General features: G+C 29.9%; 1 protein-coding gene across 1 annotated transcript in view; it reads right to left on the bottom strand.

Annotated features, from left to right (window-relative positions):
- The window catches only part of sspo (SCO-spondin), a 90,824-nt gene that overhangs the window by 22,545 nt on the left and 54,044 nt on the right, over window positions 1-14,235 (bottom strand). The window contains 18 exon segments of the mRNA XM_051097676.1: window positions 719-928; window positions 1,071-1,117; window positions 2,286-2,422; window positions 2,747-2,871; window positions 3,604-3,759; window positions 4,320-4,490; window positions 4,705-4,875; window positions 5,941-5,987; window positions 6,075-6,227; window positions 6,307-6,550; window positions 7,845-7,979; window positions 8,196-8,363; window positions 9,579-9,788; window positions 9,930-10,094; window positions 11,563-11,598; window positions 11,724-11,944; window positions 12,033-12,178; window positions 13,489-13,655. Coding sequence (XP_050953633.1) covers window positions 719-928; window positions 1,071-1,117; window positions 2,286-2,422; window positions 2,747-2,871; window positions 3,604-3,759; window positions 4,320-4,490; window positions 4,705-4,875; window positions 5,941-5,987; window positions 6,075-6,227; window positions 6,307-6,550; window positions 7,845-7,979; window positions 8,196-8,363; window positions 9,579-9,788; window positions 9,930-10,094; window positions 11,563-11,598; window positions 11,724-11,944; window positions 12,033-12,178; window positions 13,489-13,655 — 2,709 coding nt within the window.

Here is a 14,235-nt window from a genome sequence, read left to right on the forward strand (position 1 = left end):
GTTTTTTAAATATTACTATTCATTAACTTAACTTTATTTCAGTTTTAGTTTTAATTTAGTTTAAGTTTTTTTTTTAAATTTCCACTTTTCATTTCCAAGTTAATTTGAAAATGGACGCTAATTTTCTAATTTGTTTACTTTTTTTCAGCTTAATATGAACAATAACCAAAATTTTTTGTTATTTTTAGTAATTAGTACTTTTATGTGCTTTTGTCATTTTTCTGACTATTATTACTATTTTATTTTTTTGTTAAAAATATTACTATTCATTAATTTAGTTTTAGTTTTAATTCAGTTTTAGGGTTTAATTTTTTTATTTTTGATTTCCACTTATTAATTTTTATACTTCAACAAACTTTTTTAGTTAGTTGCCAATTTTTTTTTTTTTTTTTTAGCTTAATTTCAATTAGCTGAAAAAAAAGATTTTAATTGTTTTCATTTAAGTTAATAATAGCAAAAATGTTTCACTTCAACTAATTAATATTCATGAGTCGAGTTAAGTCAAAGATAAGACGCCTTGCTATCCCGTATATCTACACAGTACTTGAGCAGTTTTGTTGATAGTGTTGTAATATCATTGCGGGTCACCCGGTTCAATCCCGGCCACCCGGACCCGCTGCCCTTTGGCTGCTGCTTTGATGACAGTCAGATGTTTAAGAGTCCCATACAGGAAGTGTTTGATGGTGACTTGTTACTATGGTAACTCCAGGTGACCCACCGGTGCAGATGTCAGACTGTGGGCAGATTCGCTCTTCCTCCAGCTCTTCATCACACTCTCCCTCTCTCCCGCTGACCGGCAGACCAGAGTCCACATCCAGACAGGCCCGGAACCGCCGTTGGACCGACACCAGACCCGAAGCGTTCCCGATGGAGGACGCTGGGACACATGGAGAGCAGGATGTCCATTCTGACCACTCGCTCACCATCACTGGGAGACAGATGGGGATTTATTTATGAACAGGCAGAAATGTATTATTAGATTTCAGCTGATCTGATCTGCATCTAAATTTAGGGATAATAGACACTCATGGCTAAATACGGTTATACGAGTAAAAATAGAAGAGTTATACCTTCACATTCCCGTAAATCACACTGCAGAGAGCCGTCATGACAAAGACTGAAACACACACACACACACACACAAATAAAAGATTATGAGAAGTCATCATAAAAGCGTACTTAAGATAAGAAATGTATAACGGGAGATACATATATAGGAGATTAATATTTTATAATTTTATAATTAATTTACAATTACTTACAATTAATTATTTACAATGAATTACTTTTAGAAATAAATATTTCACATTATAATTATTCATTTTATATTGTATTACAAGATATATAAAGAATATGTATTAGGTTGTGGTCCTTAACAGTTAATTCAGTATTATGTAATTATTAAATTATCTAGAAATATAAAACATATAAAATACATAATAGGAGATTTTTAAAAATATATAATTTTATGAATAATGTTTTATAAATAATTGACAATTGTTTAAATATTATTTTTTCTACACATTTATTTTTAAAAATAAATTTCTGAATACATTTATTACTTTTATATTGTATTATATGAATTAAAAACAAATGTATAAATTAAAATTAATAATTGTATAAATATTTACAATACACAAATAAAAGAATATGAGAAGTCATAATAAAAGCGTATATAAAACAATAAATATATGGGAAATACATATATAGGAGTATATATATATATATATTTATATATATAACATTTTATGAATAATTTTTTTACAAATAATTGATAATACTCTAAATATTTAATTTTTTTATATAAAATTATTTTTAGAAACGTATTTCTGAATATATTTATTAATTTTATATTGCATTATATGAATTAAAAACATACATTTATAAATTTAAATGAAAAATAATTGTATAAATAATTACAGCATAATTAAATTTATATATATATATATATTTCCAGAAATCTTTTCAAAAATAAAATAATATATATAATATAATTATTTGATAAATAAATAAATTATGAATAAATAAATATATAAAGCTGTAATATGTATTTTCACTATATTTTCATGTCTGAAGCACAAAAACATACACTGAACTTTAAAACAGTGCTAGAGGTTTTATAACATCACTAGGAGCACTAGTTGTAGAGATACTTGACTTAGTAAACACCACTAATCGGAGTAAATCCAAGCTGCTGTGATGTTCGAAGTTCGCTTTAGTTATCAAAGGCGCATCATGATAATACTGTGATCTCACTCTCAGTGTGAAGAGCATCAGTGTCTCACCAAGTTCTGCAGCCCATGGTCAGCAGTGCCCCCTGCGGGACAGTGACGGCCACAGGTTTGTCTGAGCCCTGATGGAGGACATGGACACACCCGCACTGATCTGGACGGACGCATGATCCGTTCTGCTGAAGGAGACCCTGAAACAAAATGACACAACAGCTCTGAAACTCCATCTTAATCACATAATTAAAATTTAAAGTAAAAACAAAACAAAAAAAAAAACTATAAAATATGTTATTAAAATTATATAAACAATAAGCTGGTAAAATATAATGTTAAATATACATCTTTAATTTCTATTATGTGTTACTCAATTATAATCATTTATATAATTTATATTTAAATTTACATATAAAATATAAATAAATATAAAATATTTATATTAAATATATTTATAAATATATTTAAATAAAATAAAATAAAATAAACAAATGAGAAATGTTTAACATAAGCAAACAAACCTCTGGACAGAAGCAGCCAGATGTGCAGTTCTGACGAGACGTACACGTGTCCATTTGACCCAACAGATCACAGTGTTTCTCACATGGAGATCCACATTCAGAAAACAGGAATGGTTTCTCACAATCTGACAGACACACAGATCAATATAAGAGCGAATTCAAGTCCAAAATGAACAAACAAACACCACAACCACTGAAATACTCAATGTATGTAAAGAATCTCTTATTAAGCTTGCAAAAAGTATATGCTATTACCATAAAAATACACAAAACATACATGAAAACCTCTGTTGAATGATTCTTGCAAATATTATGTGCATGGTGTTCTTGCAGTGTTTGTGGTGTTAAAAAGTCACTTGAATGCAGTACCACACTATGTGTCAAAGTACTGTGGTATTACACTTTTTACACACTAGAGTGCGGATCGGGCCGCATTTTTCTGTCCGAGCCCGGCCCGCGTCCGACAGGCATTAAGATATTTATGTCCGAGCCCGATCCCAGCCCGACACAGTTAAAATCTAATTTTTTTCTCATACTAATGACACATGCTTAATACGCAGTTACGCACGTCGTTCGTTGTCCTGGCTAGTTTGACATATTTCCGCATACAGGAAGACGGATTTGGGGTAATATTTTACATTTATTTTAATCACAAAAACGAACCTTTGCATCAAGTGAAACAGCCCAATTGGCTACCTACTAAGCAGTTTTAAATTTTAAATGGTCAATGCCTTATCGCGCTGATGTGACCGAGCCCGACCCGAACCCGAGCATCCTTTCTAAATATCTGTCCGAACCCGGCCCGGCCCGTCGGGTACCGTCGGGCTCAGGTCGGGTATGCATCCTCTATTACACACCTGTGCAGTTGTCAGGTTTGCAGGGCCGGTTCTGTTTCTCCAAATCAGTGCAGTGCTGCCCACCACTGGCCGAAATAAGTGGCGCACGAAACCGTTGCTGATACTGAGACACACAGGAACATTCGCTCCACGTGCTCCATTCAGACATGGGACAGGCTAAAAATGGGGAAACAGGTCATTTATGTCATCATACTTCCCTGATTACTTAATCACAGTACATTAAGACATTACAATTTGTATTAACATTTTCTGAAATGTTTAGATACGCAAATAAGGCATTATTTAATTAAAAATGCATAAATCTGCTTAAATTTCCAGAACATTAATCACTGGATAAAGCCGTTTAAAATTCCTGTTTGATTTTGTTACATAACAGGGTTTTTTTGGATTTCTCTTTTTAATGATCTGCTTATCAGAAAATACCGTCAACACACAGGACAAGTACATTTTTAAAATGTTTTTATGAATACAATGTTCTAGGTGAAAAATTATATATGAACAAACCCCTCTCTAAAAACCTTCTGAATATAGATAGGAATAAAACTGTAAAGTTTAGTGTGTGTTATTTATTTTTTTGGTTTTTATTATTTGGACTGAGATGGATTGTATTTGAAACATCACAAATGGAAAAAGCGTAATAAAATAAACAACTGCATGTGTCTTTTTGAGGTTATATCTCAAAACTGACCAGTGTGTGAAACTTTATTTTGGTTTACCTGGACAGGGTCTCTTATAACACAGTTGCATCTCCTCTGCGTCTCTCTGGATGTCTGGAGGACAGGCGTGATCTCCCGTTTCCTCACACACACACTGACGGCGTCTGGAGATCACACCTGCGCCGCAGCTGCGCGAACAGGACGACCACGGGGACCAGGGGCAAAGGTCATCTGCAGGAAGCAAAGGTCAATCGAGAAACATTAGTAACCTGCATTCACAACAGATCATGTGTTTTTCTTTATTACATAACAGGACTACACATTAACATGATACAAATAATTAAAAATACATCTAGGGAGTTGTAGTTAAGTTACAAATTAGATAGACAAATAGAATTGTGTTGATTGTTTTGTATTAAACACAGGAAAAGGTCTGTTCCAGTACCAAGACAAGGAGCAGCGTGACAGTCCCGGGTGTCTCTCTCAGGTCCGGTGCAGTCGGTGCCGTTGTTTCGAGGTGGAGGGTTGATACAGGCGCGGGTGCGGATCTGTTTACCTTTCCCACACGTCACGGGACAGTCCGACCACAAAGACCACGGGGTCCATCCACCGTCCACTAATACAACATAAAATCAGAAACAATTCATTCACAACATGTTAAAAATAAATAAATATTCTTGGCTTTTACAAACTCATTTGATCTCTGTGACTTTTCCTGTTGTTTATAAACACAGTGCTTTAAAAAAATATAACAGACTGTACTAATAAAAAGTCATTTATAGCTATTAAACATAATACATTTCCATGACTTGAAAATTTAAGTGTTAATTTCTTACCTTTCTAGACCTGAAAATAATATAATAATAAATTTCAAATCTATTCGTATTTTTACATTTTTAAAGTATTTATATTTAAATTTAATTTATGTTAATTTACATTATTATTTATATTAAATGTATATTAGATTTATGTTATTATTGACTAAAACTTTTAAAAGTCATTTTCAGTAGGCAGAAATAAAATAAAACAAATATTAGACAAACAATTTAAAAAATTACATTAAAAATAACTAAAAATAAAAAGACTTTGAGTACTAAAAACGCTAAAACAAAAACAAAACAAATAAAAGATAAATAGAAATGTAAAAAATAAATAAATCAATAAAAATAACAAAATGACAAAAAGCACTTAACAAAATTACCAAAACAAACTGAACATTTAATTAAAACTGAATATATATATATATATATATATATATATATATATAAAAGCAGATTCAAAATAATAATACATAAATAATACTAAAATAACACTGAGGACAATTTCTAAATGAATTTAATCACTTAAAATAAATTAATAAATACATACTTAATTCTTAATTAATTCTTAATATAAAATAAATATAGATTATCACACACATAATACTCCATATAATAAATTATTGTAAATTATAAATTATGCATAAAATATAAATAACTGAAAAAAACTATACATTTAATTTAAAGTATTTGAACTGTAAATGTCTGTAAAATTACAGGCAGGCCATGCACTTCTGTACACTTCTTTACTTCTGTATGTTAATGTTTTTAGTTATTTTACTTTTCTTTGTACAGCACCTTGTGCAGCAGAAGTTGTATTAATGTGTGCTTTATAAGTGAAATAAACAGAAACAGGTACACACCTCGACAATCTATGTCTTGGCAATAGTCTCCTTCAGGGATGCAGGTGCTGAAAACACATAGAAAAGTGTATAATTTTAAATAAACATTTTCACTCTGAAGCCCCTAAAAAGAAATAGTTCTCAGTGTGTCTCACCATTGTTTACATTCCCCATCTAACCATGTGTCTCCGACAGACAGTTCATGCCCGTCATGGACACACAGCGGGGGACACGTGCCGAGGTCACATGGTTTGTGCTGGACTTCCTCAAACTGGCAGTTTGCACCATCACCCTCAGGAACCAGAGATCTGAGAAACAGACAAATATATTAACAAAATCCTGCATGCATGGAGTTGAACGTAGATCGAATGCTGATGGTGAACCCACCTGAATCGAGTCCTCCGTCCAGGGCCGCAGGTGGAGCTGCAGGATGCCCAGGTGGACCAGGAGCTCCAGGTGCAGCTGTGCTCTCCTCCGCAGGTGTGATTGGTGCAGGTGAGGCGCCCGTCTGCGCAGCTGCAGTTGTTGCAGTCCACCTGATGTGTGCTGCCTGCGGCCCAGCTCTGACCCAACGCATCCAAACAGTCACACTGCCACGTCTGAACACACACTCCGTCCTGCTGCAGCTGACCTACACACGCAAACAATACAAGCTGTTTCATGCAGCATTTTTATGCATCAAATCTCAAAATCGGTACTGCATACTGTCAGTATAATAAGAGCAGACCCAAGCATTTATATTTATTTTTCCATTTCACCCTTTAACAAGCCAATACTTGAGCATAAAAAAAAAATTAAGCGAAAATTGCATTTGGATAAAATTTGTGGAAACAAATAGAAAAAAAAAAAAAAAAAAAAAAAAAAATTTAGGGCATTTAGGGTTCCACAATTTCACCACTTTTTTTTAAACAAAGCAAGTGAATGTTTTGAATTCACAACACAATTCAACACACAAATGTATTTAAAAAAATAATATAACAATATAAATCAAGAAATTTAAGCATTAAGTATTTAAATGCTGTGCTAAATATTGCTATCAAAGCATATTCTAAATACTTTTTAAAATATATGTACTAAAGTTTCCATTTTTGAGTTAATCAAGTAAGTTTTTAATTCACAAACAACAATTCACACATTGAACTTGAAAATAAATTATAAAAATAATAATACTGTAAAAGATACTGTATTAAATTTTATTGTAAAAGCATGTTTTAAACATAATATAGTCATTTTAATATAATATATTGTTGAGACAATAACAACAAAACAGCTCAGAAAACTAAAAATATTGGAATAATTTTTGTTCCTTTTGTTGATTAATTCTGTAAAAACAATAGGTAACAGTTTGACCCCTAACGACTTTAGTTGCATTTTTACTACAGTTTTAAAAACAGTCTCAGATTTATTAAGTTTGAAATATCAGAGTACGTAAGCTTCTTTCCAACTCTATAGAAATAACATAAAAAATAGACATAAATGTCAAGTAATGTCAAATAATTACTTTGCAAATAAATACATTTGCCCCAGAAGTGTTATTTTGTGATTTAGTGTTGTTAACTAGGACTTAAACTATTAAAAATAGTTTTTGGTCATTTAAATTTTAAATACATTTTTAAACAAAATTTAAATAAGTAAAAATAACATAAGTTTGAAATAAAATAAAACAAATATTAGATAAATAACTTAAGCTTAAAAAATGTAAACAAAAATTAGAAAAAGCACATTAAAAATTGCTAAAATTTAAGCAAAAAACACAAAAATAAAACCTAATTCAAAACATCAATAATTACTTTATTAGTACATAAATAAAACTAACATAACTCTGGTGTGACTTTAGCAAGATGTGAAAGTTAATAATCCATTTGTTTTCCTATGCCAGAGTGATCTGATTTTATGAATATTTAGTTGAAGTTTCTTTCTCTTACCTCGTGGGCAGCGGCAGCCCGGCTGACATTCAGTGTTTCTCTGGCACTCGATGCCTTGCTGCAGGTCTGAGCAACGCTGAGGACATTCATTAGCACACGACACAAACTCCTGCCCCGCCGGACATCGGTCATCATCTGTAAAGCACACAAACAGGTCATACATTAAGATTAAACCTAAATGTTCAATAAACTGTCCCACTAAAAAAAAAATCTATATATATATATATAAAGTGTCTCAAACAAATCACTTTAAATTAAACATTGACTCTATTTACGCATGTTGCATTAAATGCAATTAAGCGTGTTCCTGGTCTAAATTATTTTAGTGTCTTGCTGACTGTGATGTCGTACCGCATGGTTTGGTGTTACAGGGTCTGACTTGGTTCTTTTCTCCTGTGCATTTGCGGCCTCCGTTTTTGGGTGGAGGACTAGAACATGAGCGGGTTCTGATGGACCGTCCACCGCCGCAGGCTTTATCACAGCGGGACCAAGAGCTCCAGCGAGACCAGCCTCCGTCCACTGAACACAAAACAACACTCAACAAAGGCCTCATAACACATTACTGTCTAATTACTTGTGTTATATATCTTACGCTATTTTGCTTCTCAGATAAACGTACCTTCTGTTTTAAGGATTTTTACATATATTTTACTGGAAAACAAGACAAAAATAATGATACAGAATAATTTTGCAATGCTAAACTAACTGTAAACAACAAAAAAGTAATTAAATTAATAATTTAGGTTTTTAATCATATTTGACATTTAAAAAATAAACCAAATAAAATAAATAATAATAATAATGATAATTATTATTATTATTATTATTATTAATATATTTAAATTATTTAAAAGTTTAATTTGTGCACACTAACTATACAGCACACTACATAATAGTATAATAATTACAATTATTTTTTATTGCTTAGGATTTGATATACGTAAAATACTAGAATAATTAGAAAAGAAATAATAATAATAATAATAATAATAATAAAAATAAATATTTATATATTTAATTTCTGCAAACTTTTGCAATGTAAAAGTAATTATACACTGTAAAAATATTATTAATTATTTAATGATATAACAAGAATTGAGATTTACCAATACATTTAACAAAATTATAAAAAGAATTATAAAGTAATTATTAACAATAGTAATAAGGATAACAATCATACATTTTTGTTATTATATTTAATATTATTTGACCTTAAAAAATATACTTCATAAAACAATATTATTATTATTTATTATTTATTTATATATTATTATTTGTATGTCTTAATTATTTAAAAATATTTAATTTGTGTACACTTTTTGCAATGTAAATCTAACTATACAACACACTGTACATATTAGTAAAATAATATTAATTATTTGTTTAATAAGATTTGATATACTTACAATAATCATAAAATAATAATTAATAAATAAAAGAATAATAATAAATGTTTATATATTTCTTTAATATTGCATTTGTGAAAACCTTGTGTGCAATAATTATAAAAATAATAATTAATAATTAATAACAACAATAATGTATATTTCTTTAATACAATTTAATATGCTCAGTGATTGCCATTGCTTAGATTTTTCAGCAAAGTATGTATAGTAAGTATAGTATAGTACAGTATGTATATAAGTTGCAACCTCTGACTACACAAACTTATTTAGGTGTTGAAATCTTAACATTTTTAAATCCACAACAGTGTTTCTTCTTTCTTGAACTCACCACGACAGGCCCGAATATTACAGAAGCGGGTTTCCACATTGCCGCCCAGGATGTCCTGACACCAGGTCCCATTGACGCCCGGGGCGAGGAAGGTCCGCACGCGCTGCTGTTGTCCCACGCCGCAGGAGCGAGAGCAGGAGCTCCACTCGCCCCACTTCATCCAGGAGCAGTTCCTGTCAGCGCATTCAGGGCCCTGACACACGCCACCATCTGACACACAAAACACCTTCATGTTATATACTATAAATAGAGTATAAATAGATAGTATAATGAGATTCACTTCTTTACGAGATGGTGTAAATATTCAGGTTAATATCATCACAAGGATGAGTAGATTGAGGTGAGCTGTACCGGGACACTGCGGCAGGTTACAGACTCGCTCCTGTCGGGTCTCTCCAGAGCAGCGTTCACGAACGCACTCCCTCGTACGGACCTTCAGAGCAGGAGAAACCGGATCACTGCAGGTTCTGGAGCACGGAGTCCACGCTGTCCACTGGGAGAAACCAGCGTCTTCATCTGATGAGAAAGCAGAGATATATTACAGGATATATTACATTTTTAAACAAACAAACAAACAAACAGCCTACTACTACTACCACTAATACTACTCCGATAATATTGATAATTATAATAATATTAATAATTATTACTATTATTATTAATAATAAAGTAATAAAATAAATTTATTTTATTATTATTATTATTATTATTATTAAAAACGAAATACAATTTTCATTATTATTGATGACAATAAAAAATATTATTATTATTATTCCATTATTTTTGTCATTATTATATGTAAACAATAATAAATAAGCAAATAAACAAAATCATAAAACTTTTAATATGATTAATAAATTACTCAAATAAACGGATAGATATTAGCATTCATATTGTTAATATTATTAATAATAATGTAACAAAGTAAATAAATAAATAAATAAATGTTTCATTATTATAGTTGTAATAATGTAATAATACATTAGAGTAATAATAAAAAACAAACATACAAATAATTTTATTATAAATCATATTATTATTTTATACTTTATTATAGTAAATTATTATTATTATTATTATTATTATTAAAAATCCGAAATAAATAATGTTAATAATAATTATAATAATAATAACAATAATGCAATAAAATAAATTATTATTATTATTGTTTGTCATTATTATTACTTTATCAAATTATAATTAGAAATATAATAATAATAATAAGAAGAAGAGTTATTATTATTGTTGTTAAATTAATAAAATTACATTGTTTTTATTATTATTATTAATAACAAAAATAAAATAGACATACAATAATAATAATAATTTGTATTATTATTAAATTAATAAAAATATAATGTATTAATAATAATAATAATAACAACAAATACAATTTGCATTGCTATTGATGATGAAAATATATATTTCTTTATTTTTGTCATTATTATATGTAAACAAATAAATAAGCAAATAAACACAATCATAAAAAATGTATATTATTAATAAATTAATCAAATATACAGAGATATTAGCATTAATATTGTTAATGTTATTATTAATAATGTAATAAAATAAATGAATGTTCATTAATATTGTTGTAACAACGTACTAAAGTAATAAGTAATAATAAAAAAGAAACAAACAAACCATACAATTACATTATAAAATATACTGCATTATTATTATTTTATACTTTATTATACTACATTATTATTATTACTATTATTACAAAATCAGAAATAAATAATGTTAATTATGATAATAACAATAATGTACTAAAATAAATTATTATTGTTTGTCATTATTATTACTTTATTAAATTGTAAATAAAATAATAATAATAATAATAATAATAATAATAATAATAATAATAACAACAACAACGCAATAGAATACAAAAATTATAGTTGTTAAAAATAAAATAAATAAATAAATAATACAAATAAACAACTAACTAATGAATTTACACTCAACCAATCATTACCTGGTAAAGAAGGTTCCTCTGTTGGAACTGTTACCACTGTAAGGACAGTAAAGAACATCTAAATTACTATGAGTAATAAAGAACAGCATTCTAATTGTATATAATCAAAATAATCATGCATGTTTCTAGCAATAACAAATTTCAGTATTTCAAGCATGTACGTGGGCAGTCGGGTGTCTGGCAGTAGGCCGTGTCCAGCAGGGGCCCGTCACAGTCGCGGCCCCCGTGAGCAGGACTGGGCTGGTTACAGCTTCTGCTGCGACTCTTCTGACCAAGACCCCCACAGCTGAGTGAACATGGGCCCCAGGGGCCCCAAGGAGACAGACCGCCATCACGGGGACACGGAACCAGAGAGCAGTTCCACAGTCCGTGTTCACACGAGCTTCAAAAGAGACACAAATATATTACTGACAAAATAGAATGTAGAAAATGATTAATTAAAACTAGAAGTCGATGTAATTTTATTTTACCAGGAACTGCATTCATGCATCAGCTCCTCTCCAGACATCAGCTCTGACCCCAGTGTGATGTTCTGGAGGTCAGGGGTCAGTTCAGGGGTCAACGACACACTTTGTAAAGAGGTCAAGAAGTCCGTGTCCACCAGACATGGACACTCCTACAAACACACAACAGTGAATCAGAATAACAGCTTTGTAAAACGGTTCCACTTACTCAAATAATTTATTAGCATTGTAATGCAAACAAGGTCAAACTGTACAAACTGTATCCACCCTTATACGTCTTGTATATTTTATGCATCTCAATTTGTACGTTAATAGGTATGTTAAAATATAACAAAGCAGATTTATAATTATTATAATAATATAATAATATATTATATAGTATTATAATATAAATATTAATTTATAAAATGATAGAAACTGCATTTTATACACACACACACATATATATACACACACCTCAAAAATACTGAAATTATACTGAAAATAAAAATATATAAATTTCTATATTTAAAAAAATGTGTGTATAGTATTTTATGCTTATAGTTATAGTGCTTATAGTATAGTTATTTTATGCTTTTATGATTTTAAGTAAAAGAAATCTCTCTATATATAATACATAATTTGATCTTTTATAATACTTACAATATAATCTTTATTTTTTAAAAATAAAACTATAAATATACTGTTGGAAATTAGTATGTTAAAAGGTCTCTGGATTATTAAATAAACAAAAATTTTAATAATAAAAATTATTAATATTAATATTATTAGTGTAATAATAATATTCAAAATATTCTATAAACTTTATACATATTTATTTATATACATAAATGTATATATAAATATATAAACCTCAACATTATTTTTTTAAAAAAGTTCTTATTAAAATTAAATTGAAAATTATATATATATATATATATATTATACATATACTATTTAAAAAATTATGTAATAAAGTAATAATTAGTAATAAAAAACAAATCATACAATTATATTAAATATACTACATTATTATTTTTTTATACTTCATTATACCACATTAATATTATTATTATTAAAATATAATTATAATATATAATAACAACAACAATGTAATAAATTATTATTATTGTTTGTTGTTATTATTACTTTATTAAACTGTAAATTAATAATAATAATAATAACACAATGGAACACATAAATAAATAATAGCTGTTATTAATAAAATAAATAAACAAACACAACTAAACGAATGAATGACTAGTTGAGTCATTAAAAAATAAAAAATAAACAACTAATTGTAAGGTTAAATTGAATGAATTGATCTAAATGCTAACAATAAACTGGACCATGGTATCAGGATGCAGTTTTATGATGTATTAGTCTTATTAAATACTGTGAGGTATGTGCTTTATCATAATCACCACTGAACTATGTATTTTCAGTATGCAATTTAATCTGCATGGCATGACTGTGAGCTCACATAAACACAGGATCCGTTGTGCTGGTAGGTGTTGGGCGGACAGTGGCAGCCCTCCTCACATCCTTCAGAATAACAGCCCTCATGACCGCTGACCTGAGAACAGCTGAACGGACAGCCGTCGCCGCGCTCACACTCCCTATACAGACGGCCGGGAGGACAGCCCACCTCTGATCAAAACACATATATCACAAATATAACAGTCAGAGCTTGGTTTAAAAAGACTATCTGATGATAATGAGCGCCAAAAATTTCCTACAGACATAAAGCAAAACTCCCTGAAACTCATTATACAATTTAAACACTAGCTAAAATATTGAAATATGCAAATGCATACAGAACAGGGCTCAAGGACAGACACTTTTCTCATAACAGATCTCTAAAAATGGCTGATTTGAATTTGCAGGGGATTTGGAGAGAAGATCACAGGGGATGCTGGGACATTTCACTTTTAAATGAGGCCAGTGTTTTATCCGGCGTTTCGCCGCGTTAACCTTGACTGGAGCTCTGAGACCTTCACGCTGAATGAATATTAGATGGGTCCACAAAACTACCTGTTTGAGAGCACTTCCTACTGTCAAATGATCACGGTTCAGGCTCCTCATGTAATCGCAGGGTACATCTAAGGTAATTAAATATTCCCAAAGCCATCACATTGTCTTTTTAAAACAAAGAACATTTTAAAGAAATAAAGTGAAATGCTTTGTGAGAAGAAAACAAACCCATTTTTTAATGAGGATTTTAAGAAGC

The sequence above is a fragment of the Labeo rohita genome, chromosome 24, assembly GCF_022985175.1.
Source record: "Labeo rohita strain BAU-BD-2019 chromosome 24, IGBB_LRoh.1.0, whole genome shotgun sequence".
NCBI classification, from domain to species: Eukaryota; Metazoa; Chordata; class Actinopteri; order Cypriniformes; family Cyprinidae; genus Labeo; species Labeo rohita.